This window comes from Hoplias malabaricus, chromosome 13 (genome assembly GCF_029633855.1).
Source record: "Hoplias malabaricus isolate fHopMal1 chromosome 13, fHopMal1.hap1, whole genome shotgun sequence".
Classification (NCBI taxonomy): Eukaryota; Metazoa; Chordata; class Actinopteri; order Characiformes; family Erythrinidae; genus Hoplias; species Hoplias malabaricus.
The window spans coordinates 37,421,473-37,447,087 of record NC_089812.1 but is presented as its reverse complement, the minus strand read 5'-3'; the positions used below and the strand labels follow the sequence as shown (position 1 = coordinate 37,447,087).

The window sequence follows — 25,615 nt, the reverse complement described above, 5'->3', positions numbered from 1 at the left end:
CGTGTGCTGTAAATATGCTCCAGGGTTAAAGCTGAGATATTTCTCTAATGTCACTGGGAGCTTGTTCCTCTCTCGTTTTCTGAGCACTGTTTATATTTGGTGTGTGATTGTGCTTTGGTTGAAAATGTATTTTCTCAGCATTTACATTAGACTTATTTTTTACAGTGTCGTATTAATTGTAGTCAAAACACAGCACTTCAAAACCACAGACGCTGTGTTTTTCTTTGGTACGAACTGCTCGAGTCGCTTGGTCGGTCTCTGTTTTTAGGTTGCTTCCATGTGGCAGAGAGGGGGATGAATCACGTGACTACAGCTGGGTATCATGGTTTTAAAGGGACAGTACATAAACACAGTGGGGACATAACAGAAACATTTTAAAAAGTTAAAAATAACTGATATAATCGATATAGACAAGATTATGATGATTAGAAGTTCTGAATGTCGATTCCGATTAATTTTCGTTCAACTGCCCAGCCCTAGTAAGGTATTTTTAAATGATGCTTCTGTAGCCATCAGCATCCACCTCATGTTCCTCCTCTGCAGATCTCACCTCTATGAGCCTGTCCTGTGGTCTGAGGCCTGCTCGGTCAGCTGGGGAGCCAGGGTCTAGAGAGCGGATGTACTGGCCTGGTTTGGACTTCTCACTGTGAAGGTTGAAGCCATAGCCTGCATCAGCTCGCACCAGGTGACAAAGCCTGGGGGCAAGCTCAGACACTTCTGCTGAAGAAGACTGAACGGGGGCCTGGACCTCCTGCAAGAAAATGACACACAGGGACATACATGTAAGCTTCTGTTTAGAGTGGATCAGATCACACTATTCACTATATAATGAACTGCCATTTTGTATTTGACATAATGAAGAATATCCAGTGTGATCATACAATCATACAACACACTAAAACTGGTTGTGTAAAATTAATATACAGATGTAGCAGGTAGGTGTCTCAGCCACACAGCTCCAGGGTCCTGGAGGTTGTGGGTTTGAGTCCCGCTCCGGGTGACTGTCTGTGAGGAGTGTGGTGTGTTCTCTCTGTGTCTGCGTGGGTTTCCTCCGGGTGACTGACTGTGAGGAGTGTGGTGTGTTCTCTCTGTGTCTGTGTGGGTTTCCTCCAGGTGACTGTCTGTGAGGCGTGTGGTGTGTTCTCTCTGTGTCTGTGTGGGTTTCCTCCAGGTGACTGTCTGTGAGGAGTTTGGTGTGTTCTCCCTATGTCTCCGTGGGTTTCCTCCAGGTGACTGTCTGTGAGGAGTGTGGTGTTTTCTCCCTGTGTCTGCGTGGGTTTCCTCCAGGTGACTGTCTGTGAGGAGTGTGGTGTGTTCTCTTTGTGTCTGTGTGGGTTTCCTCCGGGTGACTGTCTGTGAGAAGTGTGGTGTGTTCTCTCTGTGTCTGCGTGGGTTTCCTCAATGTGCTCCGGTTTCCTCCCATGGTCCAAACATACGTTGGTAGGTGGACTGGCGAATCAAAAGTATTTGTAGGTGTGAGTGTGTGAGCAAATATGTGTGTTGCCCCGTGAACGACTGGCGCCCCCTCCAGGGTGTATTCCCGCCTTGCGCCCAGTGATTCCAGGGAGGCTCTGGACCACCACCGCGACCCTGAATTGGATAAGGGTTACAGATAATGAATGAAGGAATGCAGCAAACCCATGTAATGTTGGTGTACAACACTGTTATTTGATTCATGAATAGTTAATTGTGTTGCCTATAATAGAAATCTAACTCACATACATTTATTGTATAGGGCACTTAATCATTGCAAATCAGAGTTATTCTATTCTAAATGACTACTTTTATCATATGAGGATATACTCCTGGAGGGTCACAGCCCGGTGTATTGTAGTTGTCTCCTCACTCCATCACCCCTATTTCAGAAGGGGTTGTTAATGAGCTCATTAGCTGCATCAGATGTGTTGGGAGAAAAGGAATCTCTAAAATGTGCAGGGCCTAGCAGCGCTCCAGGACCAGGACCAGGACTGAAGCACTGCACTACACTAATGGGATGGTAATAATGATGGAAGTAATAATGACAATAATGAAAATCATGCCATGCATGTGCTGCTTCTTTTACAGACAAAATATCACAATCGGATACGAGTGTTTAAGACTATAAACCAATGACTGGAATACTGTTGAGAATCTGGTGTGTAGAATCTATCATATAGCTTTGAAGCTCAGCTAGTGGCAGCCCATCTTATTAAAGCACTTTGTGGTTTTTTTCCTGTCATTCGACTGTATTTGATGTCCTCACTCAAAATTCTGAAGAGCCTATTAGAGGCTACTGGCCGTTCTTCAACACACTCCATCTCTGTAGGTATTTTTGTCTGCGCCACCTCCTACACACTTTTGTTGTTGTTGTACCCCCCCTCCCCCCACCCCCCACCGATTCGGCCATCTGAAGCAGCGTGACATCTGAGAAATAAGAAAATATATCAAGACTTTTCTTTTCCTCTCTCACTCACACGTGGACCCACTGTATTTATATTAAACAGAAAATATGTAAAAATGTAGATGGAGGAGCAGTAACGTGCAGCTGTCTGTCCAGAGACACCCTTAAAAAAGATTAGATTGTGCTGCTACACAGTCATACTTCAAATTATACATCTACGGTTGATATAGGAAAACTAGGTAGTACTTTCAGGTTGCAGTTATAGCTTCAGATTCATTGTAATGCTCCACTGATCTTTTACAATGAGAACAGAGCCTCTGTTGTTACGTCTCTGGGCTCAGCGCTGAAGAAACTGCACTATGCAATCTTTGGAGGAGGGTAGGAACTTATGGTGTCAAAATAGGTTCTAAAGTTCTGAGAACCAAAAACAGAATCTATAACCGATAAATGACATAGCATTTGAGAAACCTGTCGTTAATATTGAGAGTTATAAAAACAGGTTTGTAAACAGAATATTTCTGTATATAATCCTCTAATATTGAGTGTAATATTCTTGAAGAATACGTCTTCGTTTTCATTCCGCCTTCTCTCAGTCTCACTGTCGCCTCCGGAAGTTTCTCGCTTTTGACGGGGGTCGGGATCTAGACAGTCATTGGCTGCTGAACTTAAGCCCCGCTCACCCATCTGATTTAGCACACCCCGCTACGTCAGCGAGAGCGCACCAATCTGACCCTGACTGGAAAAAGACAGACCGGCAAACACTGGTAACGTATCAAATATTTATTAACGATTGTCTTTTAGTAATTCACAGTTCGTCACAGAGGCTTAGAGTCACTTTGCAATCAGGGGTAGGGTGTGCAGAATCTGCTGGGTGGGCGGGGCTTAACTTTAGCAGCCAATAACTGTCTAGATCCTGACGCTGTCAAATTGAAAAGCAAGAAACTTCTGGAGGCGAGACTGAGAGAAGCACAACTGAGAAAAAGGGGAATGGAAGCAAACATGGATTCTTCAAGGAAATATTCTGTTTACAAACCTGTTTTTATAACTCTGAATATTAATGACAGTTTTCTCAATTATAAAATGACATTTATTGGTTATGGATTCTGTTTTTTGGCGCCATAGGAAACCACCCCCACAACCTTTATCTCAGGACAGTACAGGAAAGTGAATTAACCTCCACACCTGTAGAGGGAGCCCAGGAGAAATACAGTGTTCCACAGCTGGAGAAAATAAATAAAACTGCTAAGGTTCTGGCTCATTATATAGTTTATGTTTTGCACTAAACGTTAATAAAGGTATTATTCCCTGTAGGTGAAAGACAGGCTTAACATTCAACATGAAATGTCATTTCTCCAGGTGTATCCACATGTGCATGAGTGTTGTTTTCATGTACATTACCCCACTCTTTTAGTAATACACTTAAATTTCACTCAATAAACAATTCTAAACGACCCACAGCCTTCTGAGTAATTATCACTGCACTGACCAGAATCACAGTGATGATAAATAAAGGACACATTGTACAGCTTTACAAGGACAGAACACTGGAAGCAAATAATAGCAAACAAGAAGCAAGAGCTGATACACGCATCCCCCCTGTCCTTACAAAAAGACCTGGAAATGGCCATCTGTGTGATTTGGTACAGCGCTCTCTCTACACATCAGTGTGTATTTGTGTGTGAGCTTGCTGAAGAAAAGCAGAGCCTTCAGGAGGCTCCCTCTCTATAGGTCTGACTCAGTCCATGAGGATGACTCAGGACCAAATGTGCTTTATTTCAAGAAGACTCCACCCCCTTGAAAAGTACAGAGCCATAGTATTAATCATTCTCTGTGGAACTGTATGTAAGACGCATCTAATGCAGTTTAAAGCTATAATACAGTCAACGATCACAGGATTAGGAACACCTACCTTGTATCTACACTCACTGTCCATGTTATCACTGGTCATACAGGAGCACTCTGTACAGATTGTACACCACATGTTTATCTGCATACTTTAAACGGTCAGCACCCCACAGAGCAGCTATGGTTTAGTGTGGTGGATCATCATCAGCGCTCCAGTGACACTGACGTGGTGGTGGTGTGTTAGTGTGTGTTGCCTTGGTGCTAGTAGATCAGACACAGCCGTGCTTCTGGGCTTTCAAAACCCTATGTCCCCTCATTGTTCCCTCTGTTAAACACACCTACCTCACTGCTCCACCTTATAAATGTAGAGTCAGAGACCGTAGCTCTCAGTTTTAGTTTTAGGCGTCTAGTCCTTTATCAGTGGACACGGGCTGGTGGACTATTTCTGGATGGTGGACTATTCTCAGTCCAGCAGTGATGCTGCAAGCTTTAAGAACTCTAGCAGCACTGCTGTGTCTGATCCACTCATACCAGCACAATTTACCATGATGCTGTGTGACGCACGTGGCTGGGTTTAAAGGCTATGCTGATTAATACAGAAGCATGTATTAGTTAATAAATACTGAACAAAGCCAGCATCATTTATGCACCATAAAACCTATAGATAATGGTTAGTGATTAGAAGGAAATATGAAAACGAGTGATCAGTGGCTTTGACAGAAACAGTTTGAGATGACTCTGACATTTTATATGAAGCCAGTTGGTGGAGTATTGCTTCTTTAAAACTTTTCAGCTGCATTTGCAGGATTTGGAGTAAATAGAAAATATACGCACACGTGACTTTTCCTCTAACTATTGTTCTAAGGGCAACAGGGGATCTTGTATCACCATTAATTGCTGACTCAGTAACCATTGTTGTGAGTCACTACCAAACCAAACTTGTCTCCAGACTGCTTCAGGAGCACTCACTGTTACATAAATATAGGTCAGACACTAGGCTGTACACGGCTTTATTCTGTGAGAAATCTCCCTGTTTGTGCTAAACTCACAAAGAGAGTTTCTACTTCAGTGGAGCTGTAATAAGTCCTGGCTCACCACTGTGAACATGTAAATATGTTTAAATAAGTAGGTTTTCCAGAGCCTGGGCTTTTAAATCTTTATGATCTGAATCTGGTGTACAGTTATGTAACTCCTTCGTTTACGAGGAATAAACAGCTGCATTCTGGTTGCAACTTTGTGTTTTGTCACCAAATCCATCTATAGAAAGAGAATAAGTAGAGGCTGGGCATTAACCCCTGGCTGATTCCCAAATGCTGAGGCTTCCTGGGACATTAAGAAATGTGAGTAAATCAAATCCCACCGTGTCCAGTGAACTGGCTCAGTAGAACTCTGAACATGCGCCAGTGGGAGGATAAAACTCTAATGGAGAGTCAAGAAGGCCCCAGCAAAGCAGAGAAAGACAAGTAAAAAAAAACAGGCCTGGACTCCATATTGGATCCAGACGCTGAAAGGCCTGTGGGGCCGGGAAGATAAACAAGAGGAACCCCACAGCTGGTGGCCATTATGGATCGGAGCCATGGGGAGAGCAAGGCGGCTGCTAACTGTTCCCTTCATCTATTTGTTACTAAACAAGACCCCCAAAACACGGAGCAGAACCCGGTAACCTGCTTTATAATCTACTTCATAAGACACACTGCATGAGCAACTGTTTACAAATTGTTGGAGCTGCTAATGTGGTTTCTATTAGAGCGCTGCATACTGTTAGTACCAACAGTGGGTATAAGTTACATACGTGGAAGCAGTGTGAAACCGGTCATTTAAATCAGGTCTTTGTCCATTCCTAAACATAACAGTTACTAACATCAAAGAAACACACTTTAGGCATTCAAAAGCTTTAACTCTGTTTGGTGTGAGGGTAAAAGTGTAAGTCAGTGCCACACAAACACAAACCAGGCTGCATTACACAGGCAAAAACAAGGCAGACAAAACAACAGCACACAAGGACAATGGGAACAACAATAAACCACAGAGACACTGACGGATCTTAAAGGGAACATGTACAATTGTGGGGAACTGCTGTTCTATTATGGGACGATGTGTTTGTGGAGAAAAACATCCGTTTGTACACGGCTGAAGCGCAACTTTAAATGTATTCACTGTTTGAATCACCACAGAAACTAATTTCTAGCTCTTTTTTTTTTGTTGTGTAGCACTTCCGCTCTGTTTACTAGGGCTGCACCGATACCTCTTTTTCCCTTCTGATACGATTTTTCATGTTCAAGTATCTGCCGATACCGAGTATCGATACCAACTCTATCTTAGCTACTAGAGAGATGCCTATAAATCCAGATATTTATATTGCTTTAGTTAGATTTTATTTTGTTAAAGCAGTACTCTGTATCACTAATAAGATGTAAGAAGTTTGAATGAACAACATTTACTTCATTAACAAAACTGCACATTAAAAATGTAAAGCCATGAGAAGAATCAATATTTCAGTGCAGTAACAAGTACAAGTGGCGTCCACTGCAGCGCTGTTAATAGAATGTCACTGATTTGTCTGACACTGATGAACACAGCAGAAACAGCCAAAGATTAAATACAATGAACGATGGTTATATCGACTATTACCTACACCCAAGGTGCTGCCCCTCCAAACCAACAGAGGGCGCTGTCTCCTGAGTATTAAGCCCTATTTAAGCTTCTGTGTTGAACCTATGCTGCAGGCAGCGTGGCCTGATGTGCATGCAGAAATTTAACTCACTGCGTCTACGCAGACCACAGCGACGATGTGACAGTGTGTCTGCAGATGAACTAGCATGGTTGACGTTGCTCAAGTCATGAAGTCCAAAAATATTAACTACTTTACACTACACTCCCTAAATAGTGCACTTTAAAGATTCGTAAAGCTAACACCAGTACATTGTGTACTGTATAGGGTTGAAAACGATGTGAAATAAGCCCTAGTGGTTTGGTGGTGAAATTGCAGAGTGACGCAGACACCAGCACACGATTATAATCTTTCACAGTGGCGTAGGACATTCATGCATAACAGTTTTTACTCATTTAGGGACTCTAGGCAAGATTCTGGGTTTTTTCTGCTCTTGGGGCTCCCCCTAATGCAACTGATATTAGTAGAGAGGGAGGGGAAGGAAAGGGGTTTATTTCACAAAGAAATAATGTACTTTTCATAAAGTAGTGGAGTAAAAAGTTAGATATTTGGCTTTGAAATGTAGTGAAGTTAAAGTAAAATGTCGCCCAAAATGGAAATATTTCAGTAAAGTACAGATATACGAAAAAAATACTTAAGTACATGTAAGAAATTACAGAGAGAGAGAGAGAGAGAGAGAGCGAGAGAGGAAGCCTAGCATACAGAACCGAGCCACTTTAGTTTGTACTCCAGCATGTAAACAGACTGTAGCATTAGCAACATCTGAAATTAATAAAAAGTGTTCTTTTATTTCAATTGTGAATGTTGCCTTTAAATAATGAGACAATATGGAGTCACATGACAAACAGCTCAAACGTGAAGGGTGTGGTTAACACTGCGATGGCAAAGTTAACTACTTTCTTCACCATCTACTGGCTGCTTTGGGCATGTCACTTTGGAGTCACATGTTTTGTGCGAATGAGAGTGTGTGGTGCTTTATTATTATTAAGTTTGCCTTCAGCCAATGATTTTATCTCCTGCTGAATGTTCAGACCGGATTTGATTTAATTATTTTTCTCAACTAGTGTATGTTCCTTCCATATTTAAATATTGACTAAATTAAAAGATTCAACCAATTTTAGTGCTTCCTGCTTCATTAAAAAAAGAGTTAATAGCCCCCAATAGTAGTGCAAACATTTCCAGACATCTTCCTCCATGCCTTGTTTAGTTGTAATCGTACAGGGACATACAGAGGCAGGGAAACATGAAACAGAGGTTATCAGTATCTCCTCTATATTCTCAGCTTAGCTTGTGACTTGTGTTGTAGCATGTAAGACACTGTCTGCATAAAGTTGGAGGAGTTATTTTTGTGAACACATTACCACATTAAAACAAACTCTGAATAAAATAAAATCTGACAATCTGATATTCTGTCAAACCATTTCTTTAAAGACACCTTCTGGCCATTCATTAAATCCCCCCCAATATCACTTCTCTTTACAACGACAAATTCAGAAGTTAACTCCAGGGGAAAAATCCTCTAATGCCTTAGAAGTCAGTTTGCATTATTACAATATGCACAGATCTATGAATATTCAATTAGCCCCGAGCCTCTACCTCCATTTATAACTCCACTGGGTGATTACAGCTTGACAGGAATTAGTTGTTTAGGTTTGTGATGTAAGAAAGCCTGACTGTCTGAAGTCACCCATTTGAGACTATTTTTAGAACACAGTTGAAATGCTCATCCATGGTGTTGACTGTTTATTTCATGTATAAGACGTATTCTAGCAAATAAACCTCACACACACGTTAACAAGCTTTTGTTTTTAACCTTAGTTGGTCTTTAAGGTACGTACTCTCTGTTCTTAACACTTTGTCTGAGGTGTAAACAGGCTTTAGTACTAACACCAGGTCAATGTCTCAAACTCAATATCCAAGAGCACGTTTTTATTACTAATGAAATGTGTAGATGAACTGAGGTGTTACTGCAGCACATAAACTCTGATGAGTCAGAGAAGTGCTGACCTTTCATCATGTGTTTGCTGAGGTTGGACCGGTTTGTCTTGGAAGACGTGATAAGTCTCAGAAACAGAGGCTTTAAATCAGACCCTAGAGGCACTCTCCTCTTTTCTTTTACCTTTCCTGTGAGTGAAACCTGTGAGTGTGGCTTATAGTCAAACGAGAATAACAGGCCTCACCTCATCAATTTCATCTTTCTGATTCTTACCGGTTCTTCCTCACAATTTGCTGATAGTTCTTTTGGAGCTGAACTGAATGTTATCTCTAGCTCATGATCCTATTCAAACGGCAAATTCTCTTGAACCATTTCAGCTATCTGTCTGAAACACAGCTCTGCTCCTATCACAAATGTAGTGCATCAAACGTTGCCTAAATGTTTGTGAAAACTATAAACAGACTTCACACAGATTTACTGAGACTCTGCTGATTTGTATTTTTGTTTTTTCGCTTGGTCATTCACACTATGTTTTTAACACATATCTTATGTCAGTCTAAACAGGCCATGCTCATGAACTGACCCACATTAGCACAGGGACAGCATTTCAACTGACAACTGGCTCACGATATACCTTTCCTTAAGGCCAATAGTTTTGACATCAAAGTGAGATGTGCACATTGTGTGACAAAGACAAACAGCAGACAATAAAACATTCATCTTCCAGTTAATGACAGGAACCCAGACACAAGTTTTGACTGAAAACCTATTTGTTTAGTGAAGCTTTTAGAAGTTAAACTTTCACCTTGGATAAAGGCTGTAGATTCAAGGGTTCATTCGCACAGGGAATTATAATCAACTGCTCACATGTGATCACCAGAGTTTGATGACCATGGGGCAGTGGGATGACAGTGTTTCACAGTTCTCTCTCGTCTGTGTTACCTTGTGGTTCTTCCCCTTTAAATCTGGGTCTTGTATTTAGATCTGACAGAGTCACTCACCACACTCTGACAATATTAATTAATTAATTAATTCATTATCTGTAAGAGCTTATCCAGTTCAGGGGCACAGTGGGTCTGGAGGAAACCCACGCAGACACAGGGAGAACACACCACATTCAGAACTAACTTTTAGTTCTGATTCTAAACAAAACGGGAAAAAAGGCTGATTCTGGCTGTTTGGATAGATTGGGAAAGATAAGGAGAAAACTGATTTTCTTTTGTTTTTTGGTCAAATCAGCCGTTTAACAAGTTGATTTCTGGTGCAACAGCAAAGTACAATGTACACAAGAATAACACTGTACAGCTAAATCACTGTGGCATTTCAGGAGCTTAAAAACAGCCCAGATTGGTCCATTCTGACTTCTCAGGAGAGACTAAGCAGAGACTCTCATTTTGTTCTGAGGTTGAAGGCATTTGGACAGAGATGCAAACTGGACCCATGCCTTCTTTCCCCCTTACTCAGCATGTTTCTTCCAGCCACTGCTGAGAAACTGGAGGTTTTAGATTCTGAATTGTCAGTGTATTGCCAGGGGGTGGGAGGGAACAGAGCTTTCCTCTGTATTCTCCAGCATTCCACAATTCACTGCTGCTTCTGTTTGCGCTCTTGTAACTAGGAACCATAAGTGAGTGCTCCTAATGGGGGAAACTAATTTAGCACATTGTCCTCTTCCACACCCCGTGTGTTGGAGGGTGTACTTCCTCCGCTGACCCGCTCCCTGTGGTGCTGCCTCTGGCCTCAGAAGTCAAGGCAGGGATGGGCTGCCCTGAACAAGCTGAATACTACATGTACAGCACGTCCTTAAATATCATGTCACAACGAGGCTTTGTACGTGAACGTGAGAGGAAAGTGGCCAGTATCTGTTTGGAGAATGTGTGTGTGTGTGTGTTTGCTTTTTTAGAACACGGACGCCATGCTGCCGGTGAAATGAGATCGACACTTGTGAATAATTCACGTTTGGACTCTAGGATATCTAGAATGGGACCGCTGTTACGCTTTCAAGGCAAAGGATGAGAAATTGGGTGGTTGCTCTATGATAACAGTCTGTTTGTGGGTCACACTAATGTATTCGCTACATATTTACCAACAACACACAAATACAGATGAACGACACCCCAGAATCATCCAGGGTTGGACAGAGCGTACGTCTATGTTTCCTCAGGAGGAAGGCCATGCCTGCACCGTTACCAGGAGAGGCTTTGTACCGGACAGAAACAGCCTGTTGTCAACTACAAAGCATCACTCCGTCATGTTCTGCAAGTTCTTTTGGGTACCTTTGTGAACAAACTGCATTTTTGATGTCTTTAGCCTCAAGGGACAGGAAGTGTTGGAGCAACAGCTGCGGAACTGGAGCGCCAAGTTCCATCTGGCCCCGAGTCGGGTGAGGCCTCAGGAGCCAAGAGACCGCAAAAAGGATCAGTAGGCCATCGAGAGAGTGTGTCACACTCCCTGGACCTGTAACCTGCTTTCAGCCACTGAGAATGTAGGCCGAGAAAAGCCTCTCTCTCCAATACCAGCGACATCCACAGAAAAACAAGGCAGTGGCACAGTTCTGGTGCAATGCTGGGCACGTATACAACAGTGAGCAATACGGTCTGAAACTAGTCTCAAAATACACCAGGATATGAAATGAAATAATATCAAAGACAACAAACAACCGATTGTCTGAGCAACCAAAAAAAAAACAGGTTTACATTCCACTTAAACCTAACCCCACCTGTTTGATTGGTTCTGAAACAAATGATAGGCTTCAGCAGGTTTCGTCCATTTGGGCAGAAATTAAAACACAATGGCCTGGTTACTGAGAACAGAGCACTGTTCCTACGCTTAAAGAAGATCTTAAATACAGTTTGTTTTAAAGCTTGTAGTGTGACATTCGAGATTTCAAAAGTCATAGCTGATATTATAACAAAATCACACAAATCTACCAAGTCAGAATGTCCTCAGTCAGTTAGCACTCATCTGTAACAGTAGCTAACACAAGGAGAATGAGATGTGTGTTTGGAGAGCACTAACTGCCCAGTCTCATTTTAACAAACACCAGCACTGGCTAACATCGTGATCAAAGAGAGAGAGCTACTGACACATACAGCAGAGACATCATCACTAGCCCCAAGACCTTCTAAAACAGAGCCAACACTCTGTGAAATTATAACGTTTGTTGTACTACAGGACAATATCGGAAAATAAGTGTAGAAACTGGTGAAAGATCGGGCGATTCTGTACCATTTTTGACAGGCCGAATCAGCACATGACACGTGTAATGGATTATTAATCTCTGAAAGAAAGCTGTAGAAGACAAGCAGAAAACCGTTTGTTAGTCCGACTTTAAACACTGAGGCACTGCAGGGAATTTGGATTTTCTCACTGAAAAAGTGACTCACTCCTTTTCTGCGGACACATTCAGAGATGTTCAGTACTGGACACTGGAATTACAACAGCAGCTAGTGGACTTCACATTGTGTCAACACACTGTAGTGAATGTGTAAAAGCCTATATCAACCATAACATTCTGATCTCTTCCTTAGCTCCTTGTGTGTACACTCATTGTCCATTTATTCAGCTCCACTGACCACACAGCAGCACTTTATAGATCTACAATTACAGAACGTAGTCCGTCTGTATGCTTTGTTTACCCAATTTCACAGTGTTCTTCACTGTTCAGTGAACTGGACTATTCTTAGCGCTGCAGTGACACTGAGGTGTTTAAAAGCTCCAGCAGCACTGCTGAGTCTGATCCACTCGCACTAGCAATCTTCCCTAAACGTATATTTAAAAGGAAAGGCGATGGAACACAGTATTAAACAGGGCTTTGTCTCTGTGTTGCTGGCAATACATGAGTTTATATTTACAAAAAAATAGTTAAACATTGAAAATATTATCTTTGTACATTTGTAAAAGCCTCAAGAGAATGGACACACAGATGGATCACAGATTCTTGTTTTTACCGCGTTTTACAAAATGCCCAAATTTTCTGTAAATGAATATAAGCCCCATTAATGAAAATGGCAGAAATGTTTGCCTGTTTCACCAGGAATAACAGGAACACTTTGGCAGTGTATCAGAGTACTTTAATCTACATCTGTATTATCAGGGTAAGTATCTGCCAAATGCCTGAAATATAAACCAACATTTTCTGTGTCCGAGATTCACACTGGGGTCTAAAGGACAAAACAAAAGCTTCCAAGTATTAGATTAGATAAGGAAATAAATACCAACTTCACAAATATTCAACAATTCATTTTTGGGACAGCAACAAGAAGAAAAGATAAAGACTCACTGAGATACATCAAAAGAAGGAAGTTATAATCTTACACTGATAACTGACTGACTCTTCCACAGACACAGCTGTATTGTATATGTGTGAGCACAGAAGTATGACTGCAGACCATGTCGAGGTCCACATGTCAGAAACCTCTGAGCTACGTGCTGCCCCTGCTGTTTCTTCGCTTCCTGAAGATATGGAGTGAACACAGCGTGGAAAGATAAAGAGAGAGGAAAATAGATGAAAAAAGGAACGTCATGTTACATGATGGATGGGAAGAGAGAGGCTGTGGACTACAAACAATGTAAAACACCAGACAAAGCACTGTTATTGATTCCAGCTTGAACTATTTCCCACATCTGGAAAGGTGCATGAGATTACAGTGATGACTCCCCACAGGCGTAGAGGGTCAGCTGAATCACAAAATGGCAGATCGGACCTCCGGAAAACCAGGAGTGATTCCTAGGACACTCTTTAAAAACTCATCTGAGATCTTATTGAGCAAGTGTTGCTCTAGTTTGGCTCAAGAGACAATGTTGGTTCTTCTAAAACCGCTTTAGATGAAAAGGAGACATGAGAAACGTAGCTGTGTAGGCAAAGAAAAAAACGATAAATGATTACCATCACCAAAACTAAGAAAGCCCTTCCTCGGTGTGTGTATCATCCACAGGGAAAACGTGTTCGGCTGTGCCTTCTATGGAACATCCATCCTGGACCCGGGAGGCTGTCATACATTATCTATGGAGCTCACTGTCTGATTGATGGGTCTATAGTTGTTCACCCAAGCATGATATTGACCTTGTGTGCAAAAAAACACAGGTTACAGGACACTGACAGACAGGGCTCTCACTGAGACACTGACTGAATTTGTAAAAATCACTATTCATTTACTGATTTTATGCAAATCTAATTTAGACACTAGTGTTCCGGCACACATACAGATCTTTTGTTGTTGGCTGTTGTCATATTCAACATTACCAGCAGGTACAACAGCACATTAACCAGGTTTCCTTCAGCCGTTGAGCTGTGTTGTCTGAACATGTGCAGTGCTGCAGACTGATATAACACCTATATAAAAAGCCATTGATAATACATGTTTAATTTGGGATATACTTAGGATTCACATATCACATAAAAGTCAGGGAAGTTGTCTTACTAGGCCTTCGTTTCTTACTAGACTAATTAACATTTGCATGCGTATAACTGATAGTAAACCACAACTTTTCCTTTTATTGTACTTAATTTATTTGATGAAGATTATGTTTTATTGTGTTTTTAGATTATGACCGACCGACCGACCGACCGACAGACAGAGAGACAGACAAACAGACAGATAGATAGATAGATAGACAGATAGATTTCTTTCCAATGTGCTTGTAATAAATCCACGTGGGATAAAAGAAAATACCATTAATTGCCCAACTGATAATTACAAATACAATCCAAAAAATTACTAACAGTCATCAATGAAACATGAGATCTTTCCTGTTTACTCTCCATAGACAATGCTGCTAAGCACAAGTAACAATCAATTCAGGCAAAACAAGAAAGTTGGGTGCCCTTCGCTATTCAAACCCCAGCAACAAACAGAACTCTCATTTGTTTGATCTGCAATGACTCATATTTCATTCACTTTAAACTAAATGGAAATGAATAAAGTCAATTAAGGATCCAGAAGCTCGGCATTCCAAAGATGCTGTGTCACGTTCAGCAGACAATACACTCACCTCAGATCATTCACAGAGGATTAAGAGGAATGTAAAGACCTCTCAACATTCATTTAATAAATCCAACATATAAAATGAGCCATAAAGCACTAGCAGATTTGCAATGGCGGAGGTCAATGACAACACAAAAAGATAATGAGATTACACTGAGAAGATACTTTCTCTAGACACACACTTGAAGGCTTCATGATTTTACACTTTTTAATAAAATTCAGACAATGTTTCCTCACCATTTGCTAGTTCTCTGATCAGTCTGAATGCTGGAAAACGTCCACCAGTCCTGGTTCAGTAAACTGGGAATCAAAGTAAGGGTCTCAATCCAAACTGGCTTAGGCTTTCTTTCAGCTGGCATCTGAACGGTGGAGACACCTCCAAACATTTAAAAGCATGACAAGAGAGGTGGAACTGACTCCAAATCCGGGAGGCTGCTAACCTCATGAAATTAAACTCAAACCGAACGTGCCACAAAATTAAACAGCTCCAGTTAAAGATGCTTTTCTGTTAGTTGAAGTTAATCTTCAACCATAACAGATTCTGAATGAACACAGAGGAGAGTGAGGACATACGTTCTCCAGAAATGACTACGTTGCCTTCAAGTTTTCAAGCAATGAACAAGACATAGAAACATCAGGTTTAATTCACATAGTTAATAAATGAATTGACATTGTGTGGACGCTTGTTTGTTCAGTGTAAATTGTGCTCAGGCAGAATAAGTGAATGAGCTGGCTCAGATGTATCAGCACACTTATTCAGCTAGAAGCACATCTAAGCACCTTAAGCCTTCCACTCTCAGTTCACTGCTTTAAATCCCATATGAGCCGAAGAAACTCTGCAGCGTGCAAGAAACAAGTCGATCCACTGCTGACAACAACAGGCAGCGTTTAACACTAATTAACCCATATCTGATGCACCACCTTTCTCCAGCGTTGCTTTGCGTAATGAAGCGATGGAGAAGAAGAGGTGTTTAAGGGCAGGAATTAAGGAGGGGGCAGAGGGAGAGAAAGACAGAACTGCTGGTTAATCAGAAGGCCACGCTCTCCTACAGGTCACTGTGGGCTGCAGGACAACATTGATCTAACATGGCCCAGTGTAGAGCAAGTGTTTTCAACCTTTTTGAACATGTGCCCTCTCAGTGTGTCTGTGAAGTTTCTATTTCGTTGACGAAACTCTGGGTATTAAAGTCTGCAAGCCTGAGTGAGCCCGGTGTGTGCAGGCAGCAAGCCACTGACACTGCTGTCATGCATCACTAACCCACAGCAAAGAACGTTTTCCACCTATTTAGAACCAGTGGGGTTCCCATTCTTGAACGTAATTTGGGATCGTTCAGAACGTTTCTACCAACATGTGTAAGTTTGTTCCCGAACCAGAAAAATGTGTTATGAGCTGTAACCAACATATAATAGGTTTTTCAGCGCAAACTGTCATGGTGTCCGTGGATGGGCCGAGCTAAAGAAGCTCCAGAAAGAGCACAGAGCCTCAGACAAAGCATTATCTCACAGTGGAGCTGGACGCAGTCATTTACAGAGTGTTATATTGTCCTCGATGGAGTGGTGGGTGAAAGAACAGTGAACCAGACGGGTTCTGTGTACATTTTCTTTTTGAAATGGGAAATAGAAAAAGGAAAATGCTGCAATTGTGCGTTTCCTGGGACTGTGTTCAGAGCCACACGAGGCACATTGGCTACTCAACTGTCCATAAGTGCAACAGGACCTTACACTTATATTTGGATTTTAACAGACAGAACTCATCGTTTACAGCTATGTATCATTATTCCACTGTGATATGACCCTGCTGTAAACCATGACTGTCATTTTTATTTCTGACCCTGGCTCTGGCACTTTATTCAGCCACAGCGACGCTGGAACTAAACACCTCATGTTTTATTGTCAGTCATATCATAATAAGCCAACCGACAAAAGTTGTTCTTTGCTATTTTCAACTGCATCCACTTTTCCTGACAGTTCTTCCAAATGAAAGCAGTAACTGCAGTGCTATTGGCAGGAGTCTAGTGGGTGACGAAATAATTGCTAAGGACCAGGAAAGGGACACCTCAGTATTATTATTTATCTGTTGAGTGTTTGTGCCCCGTCATCCCCGGACAGGTCGAGGTGAAAAGCCCCTGGTGTATAGCACTAATATGAAAACAAACTAATTAAAAAAGCATTAAATACATGGTTGCGTTTCACCCGCACACCACCGATTTTTAAAATTCCAAATGTTCCCAGGGCAAATAAGCAGACCTCACGTGTGTGTGTACATGTGTACACATGTGCAAAGAATGTAAGCCTAAAGACAGCTGATATATGGGCACATATGTTTCCTTTTGGGGCACATGCTAAAAGACTGTGCGTGCTGTTTTTAAAAGACTACGAATATGAACAGCATGCCCCAGGCCTAGTAAATCAACCTAATTCACAGCTAACCATCACGCTGCATTCAGCCAGCACTGCAGACCAATACAATAAGACTATAACTGAAAACATCAGTAACTTTTATGGCTTTGTTGTCCCAGCAAGTGTGAACTAAACAATACCACCCTTCTAAGATATAATATATCTGAATACATACAACATCCTTTCAGTATCTGCTATCTGCTTTGTAATTACTGTTACATTTACAAGAGTGAAGACCAGGAGAGGACCTGAACGAGCACACAGCGTCCCTGCAGTTAACTCCCCATGAAACTCTACAGAAACACCTGCACCTGCAGACTTCACCTGGGGTCTTTACTAGGGGCTATTGGGATAAAGTCCAGAACAAATCTGGGTTCCTGTGCATGTTTGAAAGGTTCTCCGTGTCAGTTCATGTGAGAACGGAGCTCCAGAGTTTCCCCTGGATGCACTGCAAGGATGCCTCTTCATGCCTAAACACATTTCCAGCTGCGAAAACGCACCTGACACAGAAAATCTGCTGTTATGCTCTACATGTGTGAAAGGACTACTCCGGGACATCGCTGGACCTGATACTGGAGACTTTCTCTGGACTTCTATGTAAAAGAGGCTTAAGTCATATGCAGTGTGCTGCAAACCTAACATTTCCAGGTTGAAATTAAAAAACTGCCTAAAACAGAAGCGTAACTTTTTTAGTGCACAGACAACTATACAACACATTATTATAGTTTTTAAAGATGATTTTTCATAACACGCATTTGAGAGGGGTTTTAAATCCTGTAATATTTAGTTATGAGAAATATCAGACTGCTGTTTTGTTTGTTTGCTTGTGTTTTTTTTTTTTTTTGACGGCCTTGTCAGTGTGTATATGTAAGTTGTTGCTGACACGCTTGTCGACCCACGCCCCTGTTATCAGTAAGGCACACACACCCCTCCACTCTGCCCAGCCACTATTTAACTCCCTGGGGTCTAACCGAGGCTGTTTCAGAAGGGAACACACACACGTGCACACACTCACGTAAACGAGGGGCCTCCAGTGCAGTTTTGCGTAACAGTGATGGAGAGTCTGACACTGGACTTTCTACAGCCCTCTTACCCCCCACCAGGAAACGTGAGCGGGGCAAACAGGATGTAATGTAATCAGAGTTGGGGGCTAGAGTGGAAAGACTCACACACACAAAGAATGATACAAATCACTTTGTTACACACTGTTGTCACAGAATCTCCACTGCTACGTGATGGACGTTGGTTCTGTAGATAAGAGAGCGCCATCACAGACCTCGAAACCTTTGATGTGCTAAATTAAACAGGATAATCAGGTAATCAAGGTGTGCTGTATAGGGCTCTGAAATAGACGTACAGCAGTTATAAGTTACCGTGTTTAATAACCACCTCTAGTAATGGTAAAAACTACAACAAAAAAGGTTTATTTCTTAAATTATTTATTGAATATGAAAAATACTGATGTTTAAACATCACCAGTTTTGAAGAAAAATTACAGTTGAACCCTTTTATATTCAACTACACAGTTACTGTCACACTCACGTCCCGTCTGGTCCGTTTTCTCAGCACATGGCTCTGTTTTGTTATTTTCCATGTCTCTGCCTTTGTCTCCGCCTCTTTTACGTCACCCTCGTTATTTGTCTCAGGTGCGTCTCGTCTGTGTTGTGCATTTAAGCTCTCTCGTCTCACTTCCTCTGGTCGTTCATTGTTCTTTGTTCCGTGTTCATTATTCTTCGTATGGTTTGTAATGTTCCTTGTTCGTGTGCATTGTTCCCATGTTGTTCTTGTTGGTTTCCGATTCTTGTCCCTAGTCCTGTTGTTTCTGGTTCCCGTTCTTAGTGTTTGCCCTCAAGTTCGTTTATGTTTGTTTTGTTAAGTTCTCGTAAATAAAGTCTGTGTTCTAAGCGTTTGCGTCCGCCCTCCATCAGTCCGCACCCCTCGCCCCTAACAGTTACAGACACAAGCCTATGGAGAAACCTGTTTTTACAAAAGAATAATAAATAATAATAATAATAGAGTGTTAGCCATGGTAGCTGCACACTGTCTGCAAGTGCTTTTAGTCCGTATTATAGTTTGAAACAGTCAGTCCAAGTCTGGTGGTGGGGGCAGTAGCTGTACTTGATTTCAACTGTGATGTGTCAAAATTCAAACCCAAAACACAAACCTAATTTGACCATGGCTTTATAAGTCCCTGCTTAACTACTATTCTGCTATTCTTAACTATACTATTCTGTATCCATACTGTGGATACAGCATGACTTAAACGCGATAACTGAAACAGCCCTATGATTTATCGCCACTGACTTGCACAATGTTGGAGACTGACCTGTTGATTGGCGACCACTGTTCCATGGCATAGCTCTGAAGAATGCTTTTGCATGTTTATTTTAGGAGTGTATTAGTGCAGTGTCTGTACAGTTCTGCTAATGCACTCAAAGATTAGAAATAAATAAAGCAAAGACGGCACAAATGTGTGGCATAAAACACTGTTAAATCTGTGGTAAAATTTCACTTATTTATTATGATGTTCTTTTAATGGTACCTTTTTTACAAAAGGGTTTCCACAGAAAACTAATTGTACATCTGCTTCCCACCAGGCAAAGCTCTTAACAAATCAATTTACAGAGTGCAAGCTTCATTTAAAAAGACTCACATGGTGTAATATTGCATTGAACTTCCCATATTTCTCAAAACCATGCTGTATCAATTACCCTGAATTCTCAACAGCTTGCAAAACAGACACAAGTTCACATCAGACGTCAACCCAGCTATACAAAACCAGCTGGGTATCTGAGACGGGTTCCAGAGGAGCTAATAAATTCCACTGGGTGAACTCTGCCCTCTGTGGCAGTTGTTTGAATAAAGGACCACACTGGATTTAAAACTGAACAGACATCACAGAGGTGTTAGGAGATGCTAACGGAGTGTTTCAAGGTGAAGCTGATTAAGAACTGAGTCCACAGGCCTGAGAACCTGAGAAAGTAGGTTTCTCATGTTATGCACGCTGGCAGGTTGTCTCTGTCAGATATAATCTTCAGTGTCCATTTGAAAAAGGAAAAATGCAATGATAGCACATCGGTCGTGGAGACTGCCAACAAGTCCGATCATAAATAAAGCTGCATTTCATTATGAGTCTCGTGGAAGCTCATTTCAATGCACATGTCTCCCTCTCACTCTCAGCTTTCATGACTAGGCTAGGCTAGGAGTGAATGAGTGGGCAGTGAAGACTCCCCTGATGTGCACAAAGCCTACGCTGCTTGACCCGGATTGTTACATCATGGTCATGTTGGAGGAGCTTTGGAAATGTTCTGTGGGCTAGTGGAGCTTTGGCTACAGCTCATTTAGAGGCCGGCAGTACTGGTGATGATGATGAGGAGGAGGAAGAGGAGTATGTTGAGCAACATTTCTGTCTCTGCTGGGGCTGAATCATTCAAGCCAACAATTTTGAAGAGGGGCCCAGAAAACTAAAGCCCATTGCAGCATGGTGGCGTGAGAAATGAACAGGGCCAAGTGTTCTTTCACACAATGCTAATGCACCACTTGTGCATGTCTATCAAAAACTGTTTACACCACATCGGATGTGGGGTGTGTCTCTTTTTTCCTCATTTAAAGGATGATGAAGAATTAATTGAATTTAATGTTCAAAAGTGACCATTTTCCCAAGGAACTGCAGTGTGGAGCTATGACTATAATCAAAACTGCATGAGCAAAGAAAAATCACTGCTATTTTAAACATATATCTGCTAACATTCCAACTGGATTTTGGAGATATTAGCAGTTCCAGTTCACACATTCATTTATTCATCCATTATCTGTAACCCTTATCCTGTTCAGGGTCGCGGTGGGTCCAGAGCATACCTGGAATCATTGGGCGCAAGGCAGGAACACACCCTGGAGTGGGCGCCAGTCCTTCACGGGGCAACACACACATTCACTCACACACTCACACAGACTCACAGACAGTCACCCGGAGGAAACCCACGCAGACACAGAGAGAACACACCACACTCCTCACAGACAGTCACCCGGAGGAAACCCACGCAGACACAGGGAGAACACACCACACTCCTCACAGACAGTCACCCGGAGGAAACCCACGCAGACACAGAGCAAACACACCACACTCCTCACAGACAGTCACCCGGAGGAAACCCACGCAGACACAGGGAGAACACACCACACTCCTCACAGACAGTCACCCGGAGGAAACCCACGCAGACACAGAGAGAACACACCATACTCCTCACAGACAGTCACCCGGAGGAAACCCACGCAGACACAGGGAGAACACACCACACTCCTCGCAGACAGTCACCCAGAGGAAACCCACGCAGACACAGAGAGAACACACCACACTCCTCGCAGACAGTCACCCAGAGGAAACCCACGCAGACACAGGGAGAACACACCACACTCCTCACAGACAGTCACCCGGAGGAAACCCACGCAGACACAGGGAGAACACACCACACTCCTCGCAGACAGTCACCCAGAGGAAACCCACGCAGACACAGGGAGAACACACCACACTCCTCACAGACAGTCACCCGGAGGAAACCCAGTTCACACATGAACATTTTTTTAAGCTTGTGACAATCATTCCATAGCTTCTAAAAGCTGTGTATATACTGTCTGTCTTGGTGTATCTGGTGTATCTATCTACCTGTATAATACAGTACATTAAGACTAGTACATTTAACTACCACTACTAGTTGAGGAAGAACCCATATACAGCCAATAAATAAATAAACGAATATTTGAATCTCAAAATGAAAAACCAAATATCTACACAATGAAAGAAAACACAAAAAGCTGAACCCTTGTCCTAGGTCTGTTTGTGGAAACTGAATTGTGTAGGAATTACTGATAAACCCCTTTGACTGTTTAAATTAAAAAGCACACTTGATACTGAAAGGGAGAAAATACTTGAAGTCTGGATTTCCAGTGGCATGATGGGATTTGTTGGACATGGCGTACTGGCACAGAGCAGAGTGCATTTATTCAGGATTATTGTTGATTAGAAACCAGCAAACTTGCTGTGCACCATATGAGAAATGATATCAAATTGTTAGTGTCATGGTGCTAGGTTCTTAGCAATTTCTTTGCAACATTTGTACTAAAAAAGCGTATTGTGATTAATAAATTATACATCATGCAGCAATAATATTATCTGTCCATACATTAGTGCTGTTGTTAGCTGTTAGCATCAAACTGAGTGACAGTGAAAGAGCTTGCGGTGAGCTGCTGCTCGTATCCTGAGTCCCACTGTGGCTACAAGGCCAAGAGACCCCTGTGTGGTTAATGCTGAGCATTCCTAGAGCTGGAGGCAGACAGAGATCGCTGCTCTGTGGGGTTAATGAGGGGAGCAACCCCCTGGTGCTCGCTGTCAACAAAGCAGCCAGAGATAAGGAGGGAAACACATGCCTGCATTCTCACTGTCTGCCCCCTGAACCCCATTCCTCCAGCTCTACTCCTGTCTCTCTCTGCCTCTCACACACACACACACACACACACACACACACACCAAATCCCCCTAAAGAGGCCCTGCTCAGGCTCTGTCGAACAAAGCTACACATCTGGATCCAACACAGCTGCCTCTATGCCCCCCACCCCCACCGCTGGAGGGTACAAGGACATTGTGACTGAGGAAAAGAATGTTTTCTTTAAAGAACCATGCATTGATCGTATAGAAATGTCAATAAGGGCAGCCTCAGACCCTCTGCTTCATTCTACAACAATGGAATTACAGTGTACTGTAGTGTGTGTAGCAGCACTGTACAGCAACTTGATGTCTAAATGTTGCAAGAAAAAATGAGAAATTAACATTACATTTGACAGTTTCTTTAGAGAATTACATGATTTTCTCAGATAAAGTCTACAGTAAAACTGACTGTACATCAGAATATTACATTATAACAACATTCAAAACCATCCTACAGTGTTAGAGTCTTTCAAAAGATCTGCTTTTAGACACAGAACTGCATCAAACTGCACAGGGAGTTGTAAGCTTTGCTTCATAAACACAATATAAACGAAAGAAACAGAAAGAAAAGTAATGATGGATGCCCTTTATGTTGAAAACACATCAAAGGCACCATAAGGTTCTACTGCACATCTCCCCATCCTCAATGACAGGAGACATCTTCTTCTCATTATTGTTTCTTTAAGAGCTTCATACCAGTCCAACTAAGAGCGAAGAGGAGGGCGATGTACAGTGCGTCACACACAGGGACGAGAGAAGCCACAAACCAGAAACATTCATAATCCACAAACAAGAGAAACGAAAACACAATGCATGGCCTGCAGAAGTCTTATATTTCTTAGGGGCGAATACGTGTGAAAACACCAGGGGCTGGTTCAGAGAAGCTGTAAAAACAGCAAAATTACACTGGTGGGAAATTACAAACACTCCGAGAGTACTTTACATAACTATGAAATCTCTCCAAAATGGTGCACAGGTGCAATACAACTGGAAACACACTGCTGGCGTTTCTACCAGCTTTGAGAAGTGACAGGCAATGAGACACACTGCTGTACTCAACACACACACACACAAAATGAAAGCTGAAGGCTTAACTGTAAAGGAAATGTGTTTCTAAGATAAATAATAATTCCATGCACCTGAATAAACAGTATTTCAAAACAGAACAGAGGGTAAACAGTCACCTGATGCCTAATGCTAAGTGTGGCCTAAAGAGCCGTGGAGCTGTTCGACTGAGATCTTCCATCAGCACCTGACCTGGCCGCCTGACTGCCATCAAACCACAAACACATATCACAATATGCAGCAACCAACTACCTGTTAATACCCTTTATTTCAAAAAACATGCAGAACGAGCAAGAGTCCACATAGTGAAGGTTATTTTTATTCTGCCCCGGCTCCTACTTGGTCTGTGTCCCTCAAAACGAGCCGTTTGTTTATAGAAATGTGACCTTTAACCTTGAATCAGGACCCATGAGCTCAGGGGTATTTCTCCTGAGGCCGATTCTCCCAAGAAGATTACATTTCACCAGAGAGCCGAGCACTGAGAGCTCTGAAGGAAGCACTCTGATCACGTATTAAACTCAGTGAGAAGCTGTACTCAGCTAGAATCTACACATTTGTAACATTTGAGGCAAAACATTGATGTCTGATATTTTTGCGTAAGGACCATGGCACAAAAACGTACAAATGACTGTAAAAACGGAGCACGTTTCAGTTGTTTCCTGTAAACTTTCTTATTTAGGACAGACTCATAGCTTTCATTTTAATAATGTCACAAACTACACCCCGATCCTTATTATTTAATTTCAGAAAGAAGATCGTGTGTGTGTGTGTGTGTGTGTGTGTGTGTGCGCGTGCGCCCTGGGTTGGGAACCAGTTTAGAATCAATTTTCTCACAGAAAACACTGTTGGCAGTCATTCTTTCCTTGGTTTTCTTTAAGGGTTTTATCACGTTCAGAGTCGGGGTTGAGTTATTACTTGACACAAGGCAGGAACAAACCCTGCACACGGTGCCAGTCCGTCACAGGTGGTAATTATTTTAATTATCACAAAACTACCCCTCTAAAAGTCAGAAAACAAAACACACAAAGTGCCAATAACCAACGTCAATATGAAACTCCCTCCAGAACCTTCTTATCTCACAACACACTCAACACACTCCTCCCAGTTCCCCACATTAATCCCATTAATAATCTGCCTAACAACATGGACACAACGTTCACATTTTATTCAAAATTACATGCAAATAACAAATCATTCCCCCACAGTCGTTCTGAGCTGAGTGCACTCCCGCCCCTAACTACGAGTGTAATGTGTTTTATTTAATAATGTAATTTATATTGTAATAAATCCTACAGTTGTTTAATGCTCTTTGAAAACGGACAATGCTTGTCATATACACACTGTATCATTATGATGTCATTTATCACAATAGAGTTAATATCATACAGATCACCATATTTCCCAGACACCCTTCAGTGCATCACAGGTCTGACTCAAAGTGTTTGGTCTTCCATGGTGTTCCCAAAAAACAGTGTTAATGACCTCAGGTTCATACAAAAGGCATGTTCCACTCTACACTTACACACACTCACACACACTCGCACGTGTTTGTTTATACAGATGTGAGAAGCTGAAATGGAGGAACAAGGGCAGTTAAAAAAATTAAATAAAAATAAAGTTCAAATTTCACACTGTAGGAACACTACACATCTCATGTGAACAAGACTCTGCATCACCAAATCAAAGAGGTCGACCGGAGAGCTTGAGAAAGTCTCAATCTTCAGCTCCTACTGTCAGCACTCACACACCGCTTAGACGTGCTTAACTTCCCTCAACACACTCACCCCCCTCTCAACACCTCCTCGGTCCTCTACGGCCTGGACCAGATGTGTGTGTTCTGAAGAGATAGAGA

The 25,615-nt window shown here is 42.1% G+C and overlaps 1 protein-coding gene across 1 annotated transcript in view; it reads right to left on the bottom strand.

Annotated features, from left to right (window-relative positions):
* The window catches only part of LOC136664357 (Na(+)/H(+) exchange regulatory cofactor NHE-RF2), a 58,683-nt gene that overhangs the window by 10,760 nt on the left and 22,308 nt on the right, over nucleotides 1–25,615 (bottom strand). Inside the window, exon 3 of the mRNA XM_066641508.1 lies at nucleotides 551–751. Coding sequence (XP_066497605.1) covers nucleotides 551–751 — 201 coding nt within the window. The remainder of the gene's footprint in view (nucleotides 1–550; nucleotides 752–25,615) is intronic.